An 18,315-nucleotide genomic window follows, 5' to 3' on the forward strand; every position below is an offset into this window, starting at 1 on the left:
TTTGATTGCTGCATTGCACGTGGAAAAACTACATATTCTATAGTTTTTTTTATTCCAATTATGGGCAGGAAAAGAGATCCAACACAAGTCGTTAAGTCGGGTCCTGGTAAAAAGGCAAAAAAACAACAACCACCAACATTTCCGGGATTATTGACCGAAGGTACTCTTATAAATTATTTAGCACAATCTCTTGATTACAGATTAGCTTGAGAAAGCTATATAGCTTATTAAAGCTATTCAGATTAGCTTGATTAAGCAATTTATATGCGGCTTTTTTACAAGGATGTTAATTATTAGAAATAATATGTTTTACGGTGAAACCGTTTGGAGGGCGAAGCCAAGGTATCGGGAGAAAACGTACCCAAGAGAAAACGTACCCAGGAGAAAACGTACCCAATCTCTAGGGTACGTTTTCTCCAGGAGAAAACGTACCCTATGAAAATCATAATTATACTACTTAATAGTTTTAAATACTATTTTGCATAATAAATATACAGAAATGTAAGAGTTTTATCGATATATGAATTTAATACTTTATAATTTTAAAGGGGTTGGACATATTAAATAATTTTCAAATGCTACTTTAATGCATATTTCAATGCATAGATGTATAGAAATATATTCATTTTATGAATAATATCTTTATAATAATTGTAGCAACTTTTATTTTAGTACGAATTTAATAATGACCTGTCATAAAGTGTTATCTGACTACTTCTTCTAATTATCCATTTATCGACAGCCTTACCGATTTGAGTTTCTCCATGCGAGATCCCCTGATTTTAATTAAAGTGATAATCAATAAAATACCTGAGCAGCATGTCAGTGGTGTCAGAAGCAAATTGACTGTTCAATGTTACATTTCGTAGTAGTTTCCATGTGAACTTGATTTTATTAAGCAACTTTGTTTTATAGATAAATTTTAAAAAATGCAAAAAAAAATGTAAAAAATAACACGATATCGACTTCTTGAGATACTCGTCATTTAGTTCTCCAAATGAGATTGCAATAAAATCTAATTATTTAACGGTCTCGTTTATGGTGTATTAATTGTCGACCAATTAAACTGCTCAGGCCTTATTAATTTAAGTACGTGACTATGCATTTAAAAACAACAGCAACAAATGCTACAAATGTTCATTGTATATTTTATTTTGTTTCATTTAAGAATATCCATGAAAACCATTATTTATTATTTTCATAGGGTACGTTTTCTCTTGGAGAAAACGTTCCCGGGTACGTTTTCTCCTGGAGAAAACGTACCCTATAAATAGGGTACGTTTTCTTCTGGGTACGTTTTCTCCTGGGTACGTTTTCTCCAGCATTTGAAGCCAATATAAATGGGGCTAGATCAGTAGATGCCCTTTCATCATCTCTGGCCTGTCATTAAGGTCTTCCGTTTCCAACGGAAGACCTTTCTATTATTGTGCTGGTTAAGATTATTCTTTTTTTTTTTTTTTTTTTTTTTTTTTCTTCCTAGACGCGAACTTTGAGGCTTCATATCGTGCTCATTTCTGAACGGTTTTTGCTTAAATTTTCAGGGCTAATGGACTTTACAAAACACTATCTTCATCAATTCATAAAAGTTAGAATTTCCTTTCCGTTAACGAGTTATTCCCCTTTTAAAAATTTTTAGGGCCTTTGGTTTCCAGACAAAGGCTCCGAGACTATGATAGCAGGGAATGGGAATCCAACGAATTTGAATAACAAAGACATTGAAGTTGTATACATCGGTTTTTGTTTTTGGATTTCGTTCCTTATTTAGGAAAAGGTAGGGGGTTAAAAAACAGGATTCGGAAGAGTGCGAAAATTTAGTCATATTTTCCTTTGTATCTTTTAAACAAAAAATAATTTGTCAAAACATGTAGAATAAAAGTTGTGCAGAATAACAAGGGCTTTCATTTGACACCAATAAAAAAGGGCTGGCCCCTTAAATTAAGGGCCGAGAGCCCCTAAAAGTTTTTGCTTAATAACTCAAAAACGGTTAGGATTTTGATATGGCTGTCGCTGGAAAAGTTGTTTGTTGGGATCTCATAAAGGTCGTAACAATATTATTTTGTAAGTGATTTGTGTAGTATGAGTGTAAAAAGCTTTACATGTTGACATGTACCTGTTTTTATTTGACATGTTAACGAAAGTCTTTGTGCGTACAACTGGCATAAAGTTGCCACAGAAAGTATGCTGGTTTATACAGGAGGCATTAATTTATAAGAATTTTTTTGTTGGTGGAGTACATGCTTTTTTTAGCTAGGAGTTTAAGTCATTGTTGTTAAGTTCTTATAGTGCACAATCATTAAAAACGGCAATTGGAAAACAAAACATTCTTTTTCTTTTCTATTAAACCACAAAATATGGAATTAAAAAACTCTATGCATTACATTTTATTTATTAACTCCATGCATTTAAAATCTACCTTGAATCAGAGCTGTGTGTGTGTGTGTACCATTACGTAAGCTCTCCCTCGCCCGCGGCCGAGAAAATCGGTCACCATGCTCGCGGCTGGACTACCTAGCGGTCAGCGGTTATCTATAAATACACGAGAGCTGTGTCTCTCATATACATGTATGAGTTTATTTAGCCGCGAACTCAAGAATTGGTTTCGTTTTGATTACACATAATTTTTTATGGATTAAACGATTGGGTGTCAATTAAGAAATCGTTCAGTTAATTAATAAAAGCAATGTCATTCTAAATCTAAAGCGATAATAGACACAGATCAATTGTGGGTTTTAAGTTTAAAATAAATAACTTCTATTTGATAGAGTATGGTCATTTTACTGCAAACTTTTCAAATCTTCCTGGGTTCTGAGCTGTGCCTGTCTGTGCGTTGTACATGTACCTTTACCCTTCGCCCACGGCCGATGAGATCAGCCACGGCTGCACTACCTAGCGGTAATTAAGCGGTTATTTAATACACAAGATTCTCACACCGCGACGCACACTTACATGCATATGAACGTGTTTGAGTTAATATAGCCGTAAAAACAGAAACTGTTTTAATTTAATGCTATAAAAGTTTGTCCATCTTGTATTTATTCAATTGAACATTTGAGTGTAAATGAATATTAATGAGCGATATTACTCCAAATTGTAAACATCGTAAGACATAAATTAATGGTTAGTTTGTTTATGTAAAATATTTTAAAAACTGCACAAATAATGTTTTTAATCAACCCCCCCCCCCCCCCCACACACACACAAATAGTAAACCATCCCTCGCACATGGCTGAGGAGAACCGGCGCGAGTGGACAAGTAATCCGCGGTCGGTTCGTGTTCTTCTACATGTACTTTATCACGCGTTCATGTTTCATATTTTGCACGGACACAACAATATCTTATTATGTTTTCAACTATTATATTTGTTTAAGATGAAAAGATAAATTCATTAAACTTGTACAGTTGATTAAGCATTGATATATAGATAGCGTACAAGGTAGTTTAAAAATCAAATTATAATCAAAGTTCCATGTAACATGTTTGCGGTAGGTGCTAGCACGATAAAAAAAATGTCCTGAATTGAGGCATTCAATGATTTAAAAAAAATTTCACATGAATTTTAAACAACTTTAGATTAGATTCTATCGGTCACATATTAATCACTTCAGTATAGTTTTTCTACATGGTCGTTCGTTTCTTTGTAGAAGCGAACTCATTGCTGCCCCCCCCCCCCCCCCCCTCCCGCCCCGCTGACAGGAGCTCGCGCTGGATGTTTTTAATTGTCAAAACGATATCAAGATCTATCGAAAATCATTTTTGGTGGCTTCTTCTCATGTGTACATTTTGTTTCACTTTCCCACCCGTTTGTTTATTCGGTCAGTCTGTGTAAATTCAATCGCCACGTGCGACCGAGAGTCTTGTGTCGCTTCAGCGCACACAGCTCGGAACATATATAGCCCCAGGTCATCAATTGTTATATAATTGAGTAACAGTTGGAATGGTGCTTTTACATAAAATAATAAAATCATCCAGAAAAAAAGTTACTGTAACTCAATAGTCAATACCAAAAATAAAATCCGTATGATTGCAAACTGAAATCGGTTTTTCAGTATTCGGTGGGATTGGATTTTTCTGCTAACATTAGTATTTTTATTAGTTTCAGAGATTACGATGTAAAAACACAAACAGTAAATACACCTAATATTATTTACATTGGTGATGTTGAAACATATTTAAAATTAAATTAGTCACATTCGTAAGATAAAAATGTTCTACGAACAACCGATTATTTTTTTCCTATGTCGTATCATTCGCGCATAAATAAGCATGTTCTGTACATGTACCTCCATGCGCGGTTCCAGAAAAATTTTCCAGGGAGGGGGGGGTCCGAAGGATAATTGTGTTTGCCAGGGGGGGGTCCGAGGCATATTTTCGCGATAATTTTACTATGTAAATTTAATAAATTTTCATTTTCCAGGGGGGGGTCGGGACCCCCCCGACCCCCCCACTAGATCCGCGCATGACCTCAGAAAAAATTGAAATGATTACACAAAAAAGAAAGTTGTAATTAGTACTTCGGAATTTTTTTTCTGAAAGTAATTTCACATTGTATTGTAAAGAACAAGAAATAAAAATGATTTAAATTTATGACTCAATATTCGTATATATTACCGGCGCTTCGTACATGTGTAACGGCGTACAGTGTATAGATTATTATAATCTGTTCGAATTAATTACCATGCGTAAAGATTCCCATAATAATTACTAGTAATTGCAAGACTGTGTACATCGTAGGCAAATCCCTGTGTGTTAATTACTTCGAAGACTCTTTGTTTTCCGTTAACAGTGGTTTAAATAATTTTCAGATAATTAATAAATTTTATGTCATTTAAATTGTATGCTTCATCAAATACTGATTCCGATTACCTTGAAGTCATTAATTTTCCTTTGGCTATTGACAAAAAAAAGAGACGCTTGACCATCCAATGAAAACAAATACACAGAGTTTGATTTTAAAAAATTAAGTGAAAGCTTAAAACATTTTGATTTTACTGTGTAACACCACAGAAAACAATACACAGCCAGTGGTGTCACTTAACAGGTGCACAGGTAAAGCACCCAAGCCACGTCCAGTGAGTCGTGACGAATTCTGTCTGGCCAGCACTGAGCACGGTCGGTAAAAATCAAAGTGAGTATGGAACACTGAGTGTTTATACAAGCTACCGAAAAAAGTGAAGCTCGAGGAAAAAGTGTAAAAGCATTTCACAATTTTTAAAGTTTATAGTACCGGTACTATGAATTACAGGGATGCTATAGTCATTACAACAGAGATCATTTTTAAATGATACTGGGGAAATACATGTTGTTTTGTGAATTAAAAATCTTTCCTATATATAAGGCAAAAAATAATTTTAATGAATATTATTTACTGGTATTTTCTTAACTGGGTTTCACTGCATATTCAAAATACGCAAAATAAATTTTCTGTGTTTACCCTAGATGTCAGCATGCAGTGATGGTTCAATACTCAACAATAAGATAAACTTAATATAAAAAGTGGCACTATTGACTTCTTGTATTGTACCATGCAAACAAATAAATAGTTTTCTGAACACAACACAAGTTGTAATTGCACACTGGTGGTCAAAGAAATAATAAAATTTAAAATGATTGCAAATGCATTAATTACAATGGTAAAATAAGGTATCTAACAGTATTTTTAATATATATTTGCATTTCACGTGAAAAAACGTCGTTTACGCAAAATCTCCCCCTTGGCCAAGTTGGTAAGGGGGAGATTCTCCCACATAGCAGCTTTGAAAGGTTAACAGGTATGGGTGCCGATAAAGGAATAATCATTAGTTATAAACTTGCAAACAAATTAATTAAGGTCTGTATATAAAAATTACATGTATATCCTATATTGTATAACTTTAAAGCGTTTTAAAGAACGATTGTGAAAATTTCTTTGGCCGCACGCCGTTGACAACATGCACATGGATAAGAATGACGTAGCTTATATCAAACTAAATTCCCTAGCATGGAGTCCGAGAATACGGACATTAAATATTGTGAAATGCGAACAAATGATCACTTATGAACATGATGAATTTAGATGTAGTGTAAAGGAAAGGCAACGAATGCGGATGCTTAGTGGAAAAGTAAAGCGTCTAAGGTAAAGAATGTTTCACACTGAGTAACCATGAAGAAAGTAAATTTACAACCTATGTTTAATTCCAGGAAGATTCGGCAAACTTTGATTTGATTATTAACGGTAACACTTGTAATAAAAACAGTTTCTTAAATACTCGTACAGTCTTCGATGTTTGACATTATTTACCTTATCCTATTACTGGTCTATATATAGACATCGTTGTTCCCTGGTTAAAGAATTTCAAAACACTTCAAAGTTTCATAAATTTATATGGTATACTATACCATGTCCCGAGTTTTTTCTTCCACCACTTTTTGCTTGATATTTCAATAATAGTAAATACCTTTGTGCTCAAACTACGTTCATCAACTTATATGAAAAATGTCTAGATTATATGTGTTGAAACGCCCCCTCTACCGCTTCAGGTTTCAATACACATCCCAATATTGAAAGTCTACGGGGATTTTGCATTGCATCAGCCATTAATAAGCCCAGATGATAACGTTAAAAAATTGCGCGAGGTATCCCGAGTACTTCCGAATGGAGAAAAGATGTAAACATTTCCCATTATAAATCTCCGTAAGAAAATTGTTTTCGTTCCTGTGAAATTTTATGAGTGAAAATTGTTCAATGAAGATATCTTGGATATATTCCCTTTCATCAATTTCAGTTGTGTTTCTTTCACAGGTATGTGTATTTTTATTAAAAATCATCAAAATTTGATGGAAGCAATAACTTGGGATTTACTATAGACCGTGATTTGTCACTTTATACTATAACTATTGTTGATAGATAGTTCACTCATCTGCGTCATCTATAATTTACTCCATTAACCAGTTAACTCTCTCTCTCTCTCTCTCTCTCATACATTTTCAACTCGCAGCAACAACGGAAGACCTACTCGTGGCTTTGCCACGAGCTCTGCTCTAGTTTCATATATTGTTTTGTTTGGACTCTAATCTTATTGCTTGTTAAATTTGTTCAAGCCCTGATATGCTATAGACTATAGTCAGAGTCTGTCCCAAGCTACTGTTTCCATCGCATGTTGACGATTTTTATAGAAACATACACAGCTAAAAGAAATACAATTGAAATCCTTTATTAAAACGTCTTCACCTTTTTTTACTCAGATATTTACACAGAAACGAAGAACAGATTTCTTATGAAATTTTTTTTTTTTTTTTTTTTTTTTTTTTTTTAATTTTCAATAATTTATTTCAAATTTCAACAGAAATACAATATCAAATATAGCTTAAACATTAGTATTACAGAAGATATAATGTATATATACAATCTTTTCCACAAAGACAAGAGACAAGGGATTCACACACACAGTCCAATCCGTAGTCCTTTGAACCCCTTGTCTTCCAACTGGAGGACTGCAACCCCCAGAATGTGGAATAAAAATTGATGAATGCATAAAGTTACATACTATAATTACTTAAAGTAAAGTACATATCATCAGAACATGTAATACTTCCAGCTTTTTTAAGAACACAATTTTCCACAATTAAGTTATTTTTCACAAAATATTTTAAATTTTCTTTTGACATTCTTTCTTGATTTATTCTACAAGACATTTTGTATTTATAAATTAAAAAGCAGGTAAATGACAAAATATTATTCAACCTTCTAGTTTTGATATTATTTTCATAATGAAACCCTAATACTTTTATCTTCCATGATATTCCAAAATTATAGAAATTTCCCACCTCTTGCCATATATGTTTTACTAATTTACAACTAAATAAAAGATGTTCACAGTCTTCGACTGTTTGACAACATTCACATTCGGCTGATACATCTTTGTTCCACTTACTAACACTTAAATTATTGTTAAGTACACTGTTTAATAACTTATAATTAAATTCTTGTATAGGATCAAGGTTGTTCTGTTCATTTTCGTCTTTTATATGTTTTCTTAATTCGTCACAGAATGTTTTATCCAAAAGAAGAGATGTATTAAATTTCCAATACCCATTACCTCTCAAATTTTCAGTTGTATTTATATCAAATCTTATTCCAATATGATCACTAAAACGTGTTTCTTCAACATTTGGCGCTCTGCGTAGAAAAATACTTTCTAAAGGAAATAACATATTTTTTGTCATAAAAACATAGTCGATCCTGCTCTGAGGAATATTATCGCTATTACACCATGTAGATCCGTTGACATTATCTGTTACGTCTTTATCCCAACAATCAATTAAGTTAAAATGTTTTAGGGCATTTCTTAGGACACGTATACGCGTACTTTTGTCATTATTTAGAGAATCTAATTGACAATTAAAGTCACCACACATAATTAGACCATCAGTGTTTAAAGATTTTTGATTTATCCAAGTTAAGAGCTTCTTAAAAAATTCTATTCTTTGTTTTTCTTGATTTGGTGCATATATATTAACAATTGTGAAAATCTTATCGTTATAGCGTACATTCATCAATATTCGTCTACCATCTATTGATTGATGGTGGTTTAAAATTTCAATATTTACGTTTTGCTTAAATAGGTCAGAAACTCCCCGGCTATAAACAGAATTAGAAAAACAACTAGATCGTTCTCGTTGCGAGCAACGAGTGGGTCTTCCGTCCGATATTTTGAATAAATGATATAAAATCCTTCACTTTTAAGACTAAATTGTTAATCAACGCCAAAAAAAATTAGGAAAAAAATTTTTGGCACCCGAAGCTTGAACCCGGTTCGCCTGGGCACATGTCCACGACTCTAACGACCGAGCTACTCAGACTCTCGCTTCAGGACTTTGAAGTTTAATATCTCAGGTACACATCAATCGATTTCAAAACAAATTACATACTCTGATTCAGTAAAAGAGTCTCTATCAACCCATTAGAAAAATATATTAAAAGCAAAAAGTTGAAAAAATCGATTTTTTATCTTTCCTTCCGGTGACAACCGGAAGTGACGGCGGACGTTTTTATAACCATGTTGCAACAGGTAAAAGTGATGTCTATCTTCACTGAAAATTTCAGCCCTATATCTTTATTCGTTTTTTAAATCTCTAGCCGACAAAATTGACTTTTAAAAATCGTAAACAGACGATAACTTCCGACCGGAAGTGATTATCAAGAAATTGAAACGGCGGTAGAAACTTCAGATGCCGACACATCATCCCTTAAAATTTGAAGAAAATCGAATGAGCCATCTTCGAGAAATCGCCTGCACAAAATTTGTAAGACAAAAAAAGAATAAAAAGAATAATAAGACTAGATACGACCTCGTTACGAGTAACGAGTAGGTCTTCCGTCCGATTTTTTTTTTGTTATTTTAAATGATACCATGAAATATTGATACAATTTCATATTTAACACCCCCCCCCCCCCCCCCCCCCCCGCCCCACCAAAAAAAAAAAATTAATTAAAATATTGGATAAAAATCTCTAATTACGTCAAACATGGGCCTGACAATGATTTTTTTTCAAACCGATAATGTAGTGTTCAACAACTTTGATTCTATAATGCATAACAAAATATTTATCGTTTTTAAGTTATTCGTAATAGATTTTACGAGTCTCTTGGTCCCTAATTAAAGGGGCCAGCCCCTTTTTCTTGATTTTATTGGAAAGAACTTTTGATTATCTACCACTTTTGTTATATATTATTTAACAAAATGTCAACTGATAAAAAGATACAGATCAAAACGTATGACAATTTTGAATGAAAATTCGTACCCAATTTTTGTGCCTAGGCGAGCTCCATGAAATGGCGCCACTGGCGTAAAACAATATAATAGTGCACAACTTCAAACTATAGACTACCTATCCTGAAAATTTCGTATTCATATCTTTAATAGTTTCTGAGATCAGCTCTGCACAAAATAGGTCGTAAAAAGATAGAAAATCCGCCGTAACTCGGTACCGGAAGTGACGATTTCAAAATTTCAAAAAACGTCTAGAATTATGACCTCTGGCAATCATCTGTGAAAAAATGGTCCAAATCGGCTGAATAGTTTCTGAGAAATCTCGTGCACAAAATTTGTGGAAAAAAATAATAATAAGAAACAGTACGAAAACAATAAGGTCTTCCGTTGGAAACGGAAGACCTTAAAAAGTGAAAAAGAATAATAGTAGCGTCTTCCGCTGAAGACGGAAGACCCTAATGAAACTATTCACCATGCCATCTTGCATTATAAAATGCTTCTTGTTCTTTAACAAAATGTGTTTCTTATAAACATATCACATCACAATTAGCATCTCGTAGCCAGTCAAATAATATTTTACGCTTTTTATATGTATTCAACCCTCTAACATTCAATGAATAGAAAGAAATGTTTTTGTTTTCCATCGAACATTTTTAAAGAGTTCCCTATATGATTATATACTAGTAATAAATAGCCACTACTTTTCGTCTTTTTTGTTTGTTTTCTTATTCTTCTTCATTTCGCAGAGAAACTTATCGAGTGTTTGTGGGTCTTCGGGTGTGTGTTGACCACGCCTCGGAACTGACACACTTCTCAATCTCCTCTTGTATTTCTGTGCGACCTTTTTCACAATTTGCCCCAATTTGTTTGAGCCAGGCCATTTGTTAGGATCAGTGTGTTCCGTTGCCTCAGGATCAAGACCAGTTCCCCAGAATGCGTCGTGTGTAGCCTCAGCGAAAATTGAGTTGTTTTCGCACTTTTCAATTCGTTTGCGAAAGGCTTTCACTTGTTCTGCTTTCTCGGAGACGATTTCCTCCATCACTTCTAGCTTCTGGGTATCCCAATCATTTGGGTCCTTTACGGTGCTACCGAATCATTTTGCTTCAAGCGCATATTTCGCATTCCGGATTTTTTCTGCCACATCCAGACTTCCAGCTCGGAGTGCCTTTGAGAGTTGGTAGGCATGCTCAGAGGATTGATGTTTTTCTCCAAATACTGTAATCTCACAGGCGTAAAAATTGGAGATAGGATCATCTTTTCCGTGAAATGGAATGGCAGTGTTGGTTTCCACATAATGAGGGCAGTCAGCTGATCCAGGACCATGCCCAGGTGTCCGGCACACTCGGCAGCATTTTTCTTTCTTGCAGACACTAGCTTTGTGACCAGAGCCCCAACAATTATAGCACTGCATCTTGGCAGCTTCTGTTTTTATGGCTTACGGCCATCTAGGGCCTAGTTGCCGGATAATCTTTACGGCAAAGAGTTCAGTTAGCTGAACATGCGCGACAAAAAATAGTTCTATTCGAATGTTGCAAAGTTAACTGTTTGTTGTTCATAATAAATATCTGTAAGCAAGATTATATTTTCCATAATTATGTTATTATCACTTATGTTATTGTAACCAATATGAATTGACTTTATTTAAATAAACTCGAAATCTAACGCGAATGAATATTAACTGCAGTGTTTTTGCATAGAGGTAAAGGCCCCCGCCATACATCACACAGTGCCGCCATGCTTTCCGCTATGCATACTTACATGTATTATAAGCAAAAAATCTTTTCCCAATTATTTCAGATCCTAACAGTGATAAGTAAATGTAAAGTTGTCGTTATTTCGTTCAATCTTCATAAAAACGTTGGCACCCGCAGAGAGCGTCGCTAACTTCGATCGACATCGATCTCAGCAAGGGGGAAAGTGTTTAACGGTTAAACAGGTTGGGACCACTCTCCCAAATGGGATATAATAGCCCGTTTGGGATATAATAGCCCAAATGGGATATAAATTTTAAGTGCAAAAAATAGAAAATTTTGATTTTGAAATTTTTGATATAAATCCGCATTAGAATAGATGAAATACAACAACTTTTGGTAAACAACTTTTTCTGTAGCTGTACTATTACTGAGATTGATCCCTCAGTTTTTTCAAAACTTCTTGGGGATCAATCTTACAAACTATAGAAATATAGAAAAACTTCTCAACCAAAAGTTGGTGCGTTTTATTCACATTAATGCGGAATTATTTCAAAAATTTTAAAATAAAAAAAAATATTTTTTAGCACTTAAAATTTATATCCTATTTGGGCTATTATATCCCAAACGGGCTATTATATCCCATTTGGGAGAGTGGTCCCAACCTGTTAAAGGACTGAACTTATGATTGAGATTTATTGAAACTGGGATTATAAATCGGTAATAAATGCATAAATAGAGGGGCAATTACTACTTATTTAATATAATGTGCCTTCTTCGACACCTCCGCCATTAACGAATGTTGGGGATTTTCCAAGATCTAAAAATAGCACAATGTTCCCTCGATGGAGTTACCTTGGTTGTGCTATGATTAAACTGTTTATTTGTCGTAAAAATATTGGAAACTTGAGACCAAATGTATTCAAATACGAAAAGAATATACAGTTAAGCTTGATTGCAAGTCATATACGGAAGCGATGTCACATTACTATAACATAGAGACATCGTATAGTATGCCTCTGAAAATGACTGTGTACACATGTCATGTGAAGAGAGACTGACTGCAAAGTTATAGTGCAGTACTGAATTTTTATTAAATTTGGTGTCAAAACAAGTTTGCTGTAATTGCATAGTTCTGCCTTTTTCTTGCCCCCCCCCCCCCCCCTCCAAAGAGTTTATCTCTGTACAAAGGGAAAAAAATAAAATAGAAGGTGTTAGAACTGCCTTGTGAATCTATATTTCTTATAAAAGCTTGTGAAGGTCAGCCTCTTAAAAAAGTAGAAAAAAACCCAGAAAAATATGAATAAATATACATTTATGAAATACAAATAAAATGGAATAATACTTGTTGGTGTAGATTTCATGAGCATTCATTAATTATAGTACATAACATACACTACAGTACATTTCATCATTTGGTTATATTATTTTTACGCGCAATGATTTTGCGCTGGCTGTGGCCCTGTTACGTCGCACCGTGCACCAACTCTCGCGCAGGTTCATAGTGCATAGGAATACAAGGTATACTGATATATGAGAGCATGTTGGTTTTAAGTGTTTTTGTGTCCTCTATAGTTGAATGAATTTACAGTTAATGTACTTCAGTCGTTGGATAGAGTCTGACATCATCATTATTATTTTATGCAGTCTATGATTTTCCTAAAAGCAATGGTGGTTTCAACCAATTGATAAAAGAGGCGTCTAGATTTCAATCCTGTCTGTTTCGGTCACTAAGGTTCGACCAATCAACAAATGGGACATGTTGATATGGGTCCTGTCAGTTTCTATAGATCTATGAATTACATGTAGCTAGTTACTTTCTATAGAGCTATAAATAAACTAAAGTTCCCGTAAGAAATAGAGGGAATCATACTCGATCCATGTAAATATAGTCATATCAAACCTGTAAGCCATTATGGCCCTTCAGGCCTTTGATTTGTCCATAGTGATAAATTCTACACTTGAGCCCCGCACATGAGACATTCCTCGGAAGTGTGCGATCAGTTGCCAGCGGTGCAATATAAAGAAACCTATTGCCATTTAAGACGCTTGTCATTTTGTGAGTCACCGGGTGTCTAATATTCTCGTATTTGAGTTCACTTTTCATTTCAACTTCAAGACCGTGCAACATTTCTAAAACTGCGCTGTCATCAACAGAAAGCGGCAAACCAGAAATAGTAATTTTCAATACATTATCTTTGGGGTTTTTTGCTCCAGTTGAATATGGGTTTGAGTCATACACCTGTGCTGTGATATTTCTAATTTCAAACCCTTCTTGGAGCAGTGCTGCCCTACTGCCCATACATTTCAGGTAGACCCTCCATAGATCTCTTTCTAATTGTATGCAGTGAATAGTGTCCCCCACTTTTTCATGTATCGCCTCATACAGTTCAAAGTCAGTTATTTTACTATTTCTGTCAGTCTGAAGTTCTCTATTCTTTATATATACAGGTTTGATCATTGGTTCCATTTTGATTTTCAAAATATTTACAATATATTTATATACAATCGATGCGAATCTGAACGCTTACCGTACAGTGAGATGTAATCACTCGACAGGTAACTCAGGTATGTAAACACGACATTGGCATCGACAAAGTCTTTAAATATGAAAAGTCCACCAAAATCCACCAATACACTTAATAGTCCTTAATAGTCCTTGAATGGAATTTGAGGGTAATGCATATGTACACAAAGAATTAAAGAAAAAAAACCCACTGGTTTATGTCAAAATACGGAGCAGGTTCAAAACACGTCCGTCTACCCTGCCCGTCACGTGACCTTCCGATTTCTTATGAAATTTATCTTTTTTTTCATTTGGAAGTTTCTTGGAAAACCTCACACAATTTTCAAATGCTGTCATCCAGATCTTATTTTATATTATATCCACAGACTTTTATTTAACGGCCGCTTTTTTAAGCCGAACAAGTCAGAGAGAGAGAGAGAGCAAGAGAGGAAATTCAAATACAAAATAAAACCTGTAAACAAGTTTTTATTCTGGTATGTAAATAAATATTGTTTAAACTCTGAAATATTTTATCTTTGTAAGCCAAGGGTTTCTGATCCGCGCCGCTCCTGCAGATCACACACCCTTGGCTAGCAAAGGTATTTATGAATAACTTATAATGAAGCAAGAAATCTTAGGACAGATTTTAGCTGCATTTTTGCTGTTGTTGTTGTTGTTATTTTGATTTTATCAATATACATGTATATTATTTGAATGTCTTATTGTCTAGTTTGAAGTAATTTATACATATATTGGATAATACCTGGCTGCAGCTACATGTAGTATCTACATCTCGGATCTCTGGATAATTTCTCCGCATGAAGTATTTTGTTACTCACAGAAACTCAAATGTTATTATGCCCCCCTTCGAAGAAGGGAGGGCATATTGCTTTGCTGCTGTCTGTCGGTCAGTCGGTCCACCAACTGTTGGTGGACCGACAGACAGCAGCAAAGCAATATGCCCTCCCTTCTTTGCAGAGGATGAACATATTGAAATGAAATTTGGTATACAGGTTTATCATGATAGTATCTAGGTCAAGTTTGATATTGTGTATGATCAAGCTATTTTCGATAGAGTTATGGTCCTTGGACATAGAAAAATTCTAGTTATTTGCAGTTTCCGCTCATTTTCTTTGCAGAGGATAAACTTATAGGAATGAAATTAGGTATACAGGTTTATCATTATAATATCTAGGTCAAGTTCGATATTGGGTATGATGGAGCAATTTTCGACAGAGTTATGGCCGTTGGATGTAGCAGCAGAACTGTAGCTCTCCGGGAAAAAAAATATTGACAGACCGGAGAGCTACAGGGCCACCCATTGAAAAAATTGTATATTTATTGCGCAGAAAAACGTGCGCTAGTTTTCGACTAATTTACCTTATTTATACGCAAATTCTGTGAAAACAATTATACCATTAAATTCTTCATGCAATTTACTACTGATATCATCTCTTCACTTGCCTCGGATAGTCTTTTAAACACCATCACCAGTCCCGTAAATTCATGTGGTGCACTTTGTTTACATGTAAAAATGGCGACTCTCGATCTCGATGTAAATTCAACATACTTGATTTTCTGAGGTCGGTAGCGTGTTTCGGAGAAAGTCTGAGACATTTAAAATAATGTGAAATCTACATCGATTTTGATAGTTTTTCAGACACGAGTAAATAAAAACGACATCTTTAAAACAGTTTCCATAGTTCTGACTCATTTCTGTTGTGGGGATAAATAAAAGAAAATATCACAGCGGAAATTATCCTGGTTTGTACGCGAAGTAAATAACAGTCATTTAATTATAATGGAGAAGACAAATAAAGAAGGTGGGTGGATAAGGCGTGTGAAATGCCCATACGCTGTCGGACAGGCTACTAAAAAATTAAAGTATCAACAAATCTGATGGTTTTTTTAAAATCATATATATATATATATTTAACGAATCATTGATATGTAACCTGTAGGTATGTTCAATACTTGGAATATGTTGACTCAAACAGGCGTATATATGTATCAAAACCTGCAAATATTGTCCTTTTTTAGAACTTCAAGGCATTTTCTTTTATAGAGTGGGTCTGTGCTCCATATTTTACTCATAGTCTAATTAAGGTCTAATGGAAAACAAACCGATATTTCAATCAACAAAAACGTGGAGAGATGACCCACTATACATTGAAAATATCATTTTGTATCCCAACAACTGAACGTATTGAAAAAATAATATAAGTCCGGTAATTTGTGACCTTAGTCACACATAATATTTAAAAAGCCGCCCTTGTTGTGTCTGAAATGGCTCAGTGGTTAGAGTACCTGGCATAAGCTAACCGTATATATCTAGGGTTTTTATGTTCGGTTTCGATACTACCAAAATTTCCGACAATATTTTTTTTTCTTATTTTTTGTTAAATATATTAAAAACTGACTATAGTTAGAAATTTTGCTTTTGCAAAGTTGTATTATAATATATTTGAATAGATTTAATTGGGGAAAAATAAATTTAAAATTGTATTTCACTACTAAACCGAATGGGCATTTGCGCCATCTTATTCCCCCATCTTCTTTTTGAATGTTTTTAATTTGAGGAATTGAGCACATTGAGGTACAATTTTCTTCTTCACATCTATACATGTAGGATTTTTTAAATAAAAAACAATAACTATTATATTTTTTTTAAAAATACAATAACTAGTAAGTAGTTGATGAAAAAAATGTACCTATATGCTCTCATATATTTTGATCGCTTTACAAAGTGGGGGGGGGGGGGGGGGGGGGGAGAAGAACGAAATATAGGGAATTGGAAGTAAACAACTTAACAGTATACCCCTACCAAATGTTTAGTTTTATATCTTGCGTAGGATTTTTTTATTCTGGTAAAAAATAGTATTTAATGAGGTAAAATGTCAAAGATTATGTGTATGCAAAAATAAGTGTAAAATTCGAATACTTTACAATATTTATTATTTGTTATTCTACTGAGTGACCATATGGCACAATATCTTTTGAACGCCCATTGTTGCTCAGGTGAGCGATGTGACCCCATGGGCCTCTTGTTAATCTACTGAGGGGCCAAATGACACAATATCCTTTGAGCACCCTTATTTAAAGCTAGTGTTGCTCAGGTGAGCGATGAGGCCCATGGGGCTCTTGTTAATAGTACCTGTCTACTTAGGATTCTTTACCCTATAATTTTTGGCATTAACTGTTGAATTATACATGTATTGGTACATATTTGATATATACCTGGTAATTATCATTTGAAAATTATGACTACCATATTTTCTAATCCTCCATTCCTCTCTCCAATAGTTAACATGATAAAAGTTGGAACATTATGCTTTCAGATAAAACAGAAACAAAGAAACTTAGCAGCAGGCAAAAGAAAAGGTAAAAAAAAAATCATATCTTAATGAATGAATTATGCCATTTCAGATCTTATCCAGATATTTTAACATTGATACGGAGAAAAGTGTGAATTGACTCCCTCAGACCTAAAAAAAAAAGTTGTGTGTTTAGGGTAACCCTACCTAACCTAAAAAAATGCCCCGATCCTACCATTTTTAGATGTCTGTTTTTATCTGATTGTGAATTTTATAGTATTTCTATTAAAAAATCCGTTTTTAAATATGACACAAACATTCATGCAGAAAAAATATGATAAAATAAAAAAAAATCCCTACCTTCCTAACCTAATTTTTTCATCAGTGTTACCCTAAACACACAATTTTTTTTTATAGGCCTCATGTTCATACACAAAATTATTGTAGGTTGAAGAACCGTGAAGAGAAGAGGCAAAAGTTCCTCTCAATGAAGAAAGAGAAAGAAGAAAGTTATCAAAAACTAAAGGCTATGAAAAAAAGTAAGCAGTTAGAGGAAAGCAAAGAAAACACAGGTAACAACAACAACAGGAAGAGGAAGATCTCAAAGCAAGAATCATCAGAAGAGGAGGATGATGAAGATGATGAAGGTGATGGTAAGATAATGAACAGAAAAGATCTTATGCATGTTTACTGTTAGGATCTGAAAAATTTACAGATTATTTTACTTTGTTCTTGTGTCAAAGGCTTAAAAAAGACTTGTCATAATTAAACAAGTAGAGAAAACAATAATGCTGGAAAGATTATCAATGTAGTCAATGTCCATAACTCAAAATTATCTGAAAGGATTGAGCAGGTAGTTTTTCTTGTACCTAGCTGTCTGATTGCAAAAAATTTTGTTAGATTTAAAATGAATTGTATACATGTAATATTATTAACAGTATCTAAGTCAAAACCTTACATAAGTTCATGATATACAATAAGAATACTGCAGGGGTTTTTTTTATAGGTCCCAATAATTTAGACTCCATGAATATTGTACTTTTCAGGTACTAAA

At 34.1% G+C, this 18,315-nt stretch overlaps 1 protein-coding gene and 1 pseudogene across 3 annotated transcripts in view; one reads left to right on the forward strand and one right to left on the reverse strand.

The window, feature by feature from the left end:
* Positions 1-18,315, forward strand: part of LOC128189348 (uncharacterized) — a 25,688-nt gene continuing 7,373 nt past the window's right edge. For 2 of the 3 annotated variants that reach the window (XM_052860920.1, XM_052860921.1), the window contains exons 1-3: positions 1-160; positions 17,286-17,328; positions 17,709-17,914. In XM_052860920.1, the coding sequence (XP_052716880.1) occupies positions 61-160; positions 17,286-17,328; positions 17,709-17,914 (349 nt within the window). In that variant the 5' untranslated portion in view covers positions 1-60. The remainder of the gene's footprint in view (positions 161-17,285; positions 17,329-17,708; positions 17,915-18,315) is intronic. The other variant, XM_052860922.1, reaches the window with a different exon arrangement.
* On the reverse strand, positions 10,437-13,924 carry LOC128189354 (riboflavin biosynthesis protein VVA0006-like; annotated as a pseudogene).

This window comes from Crassostrea angulata, chromosome 6, assembly GCF_025612915.1.
Source record: "Crassostrea angulata isolate pt1a10 chromosome 6, ASM2561291v2, whole genome shotgun sequence".
NCBI classification, from domain to species: Eukaryota; Metazoa; Mollusca; class Bivalvia; order Ostreida; family Ostreidae; genus Magallana; species Magallana angulata.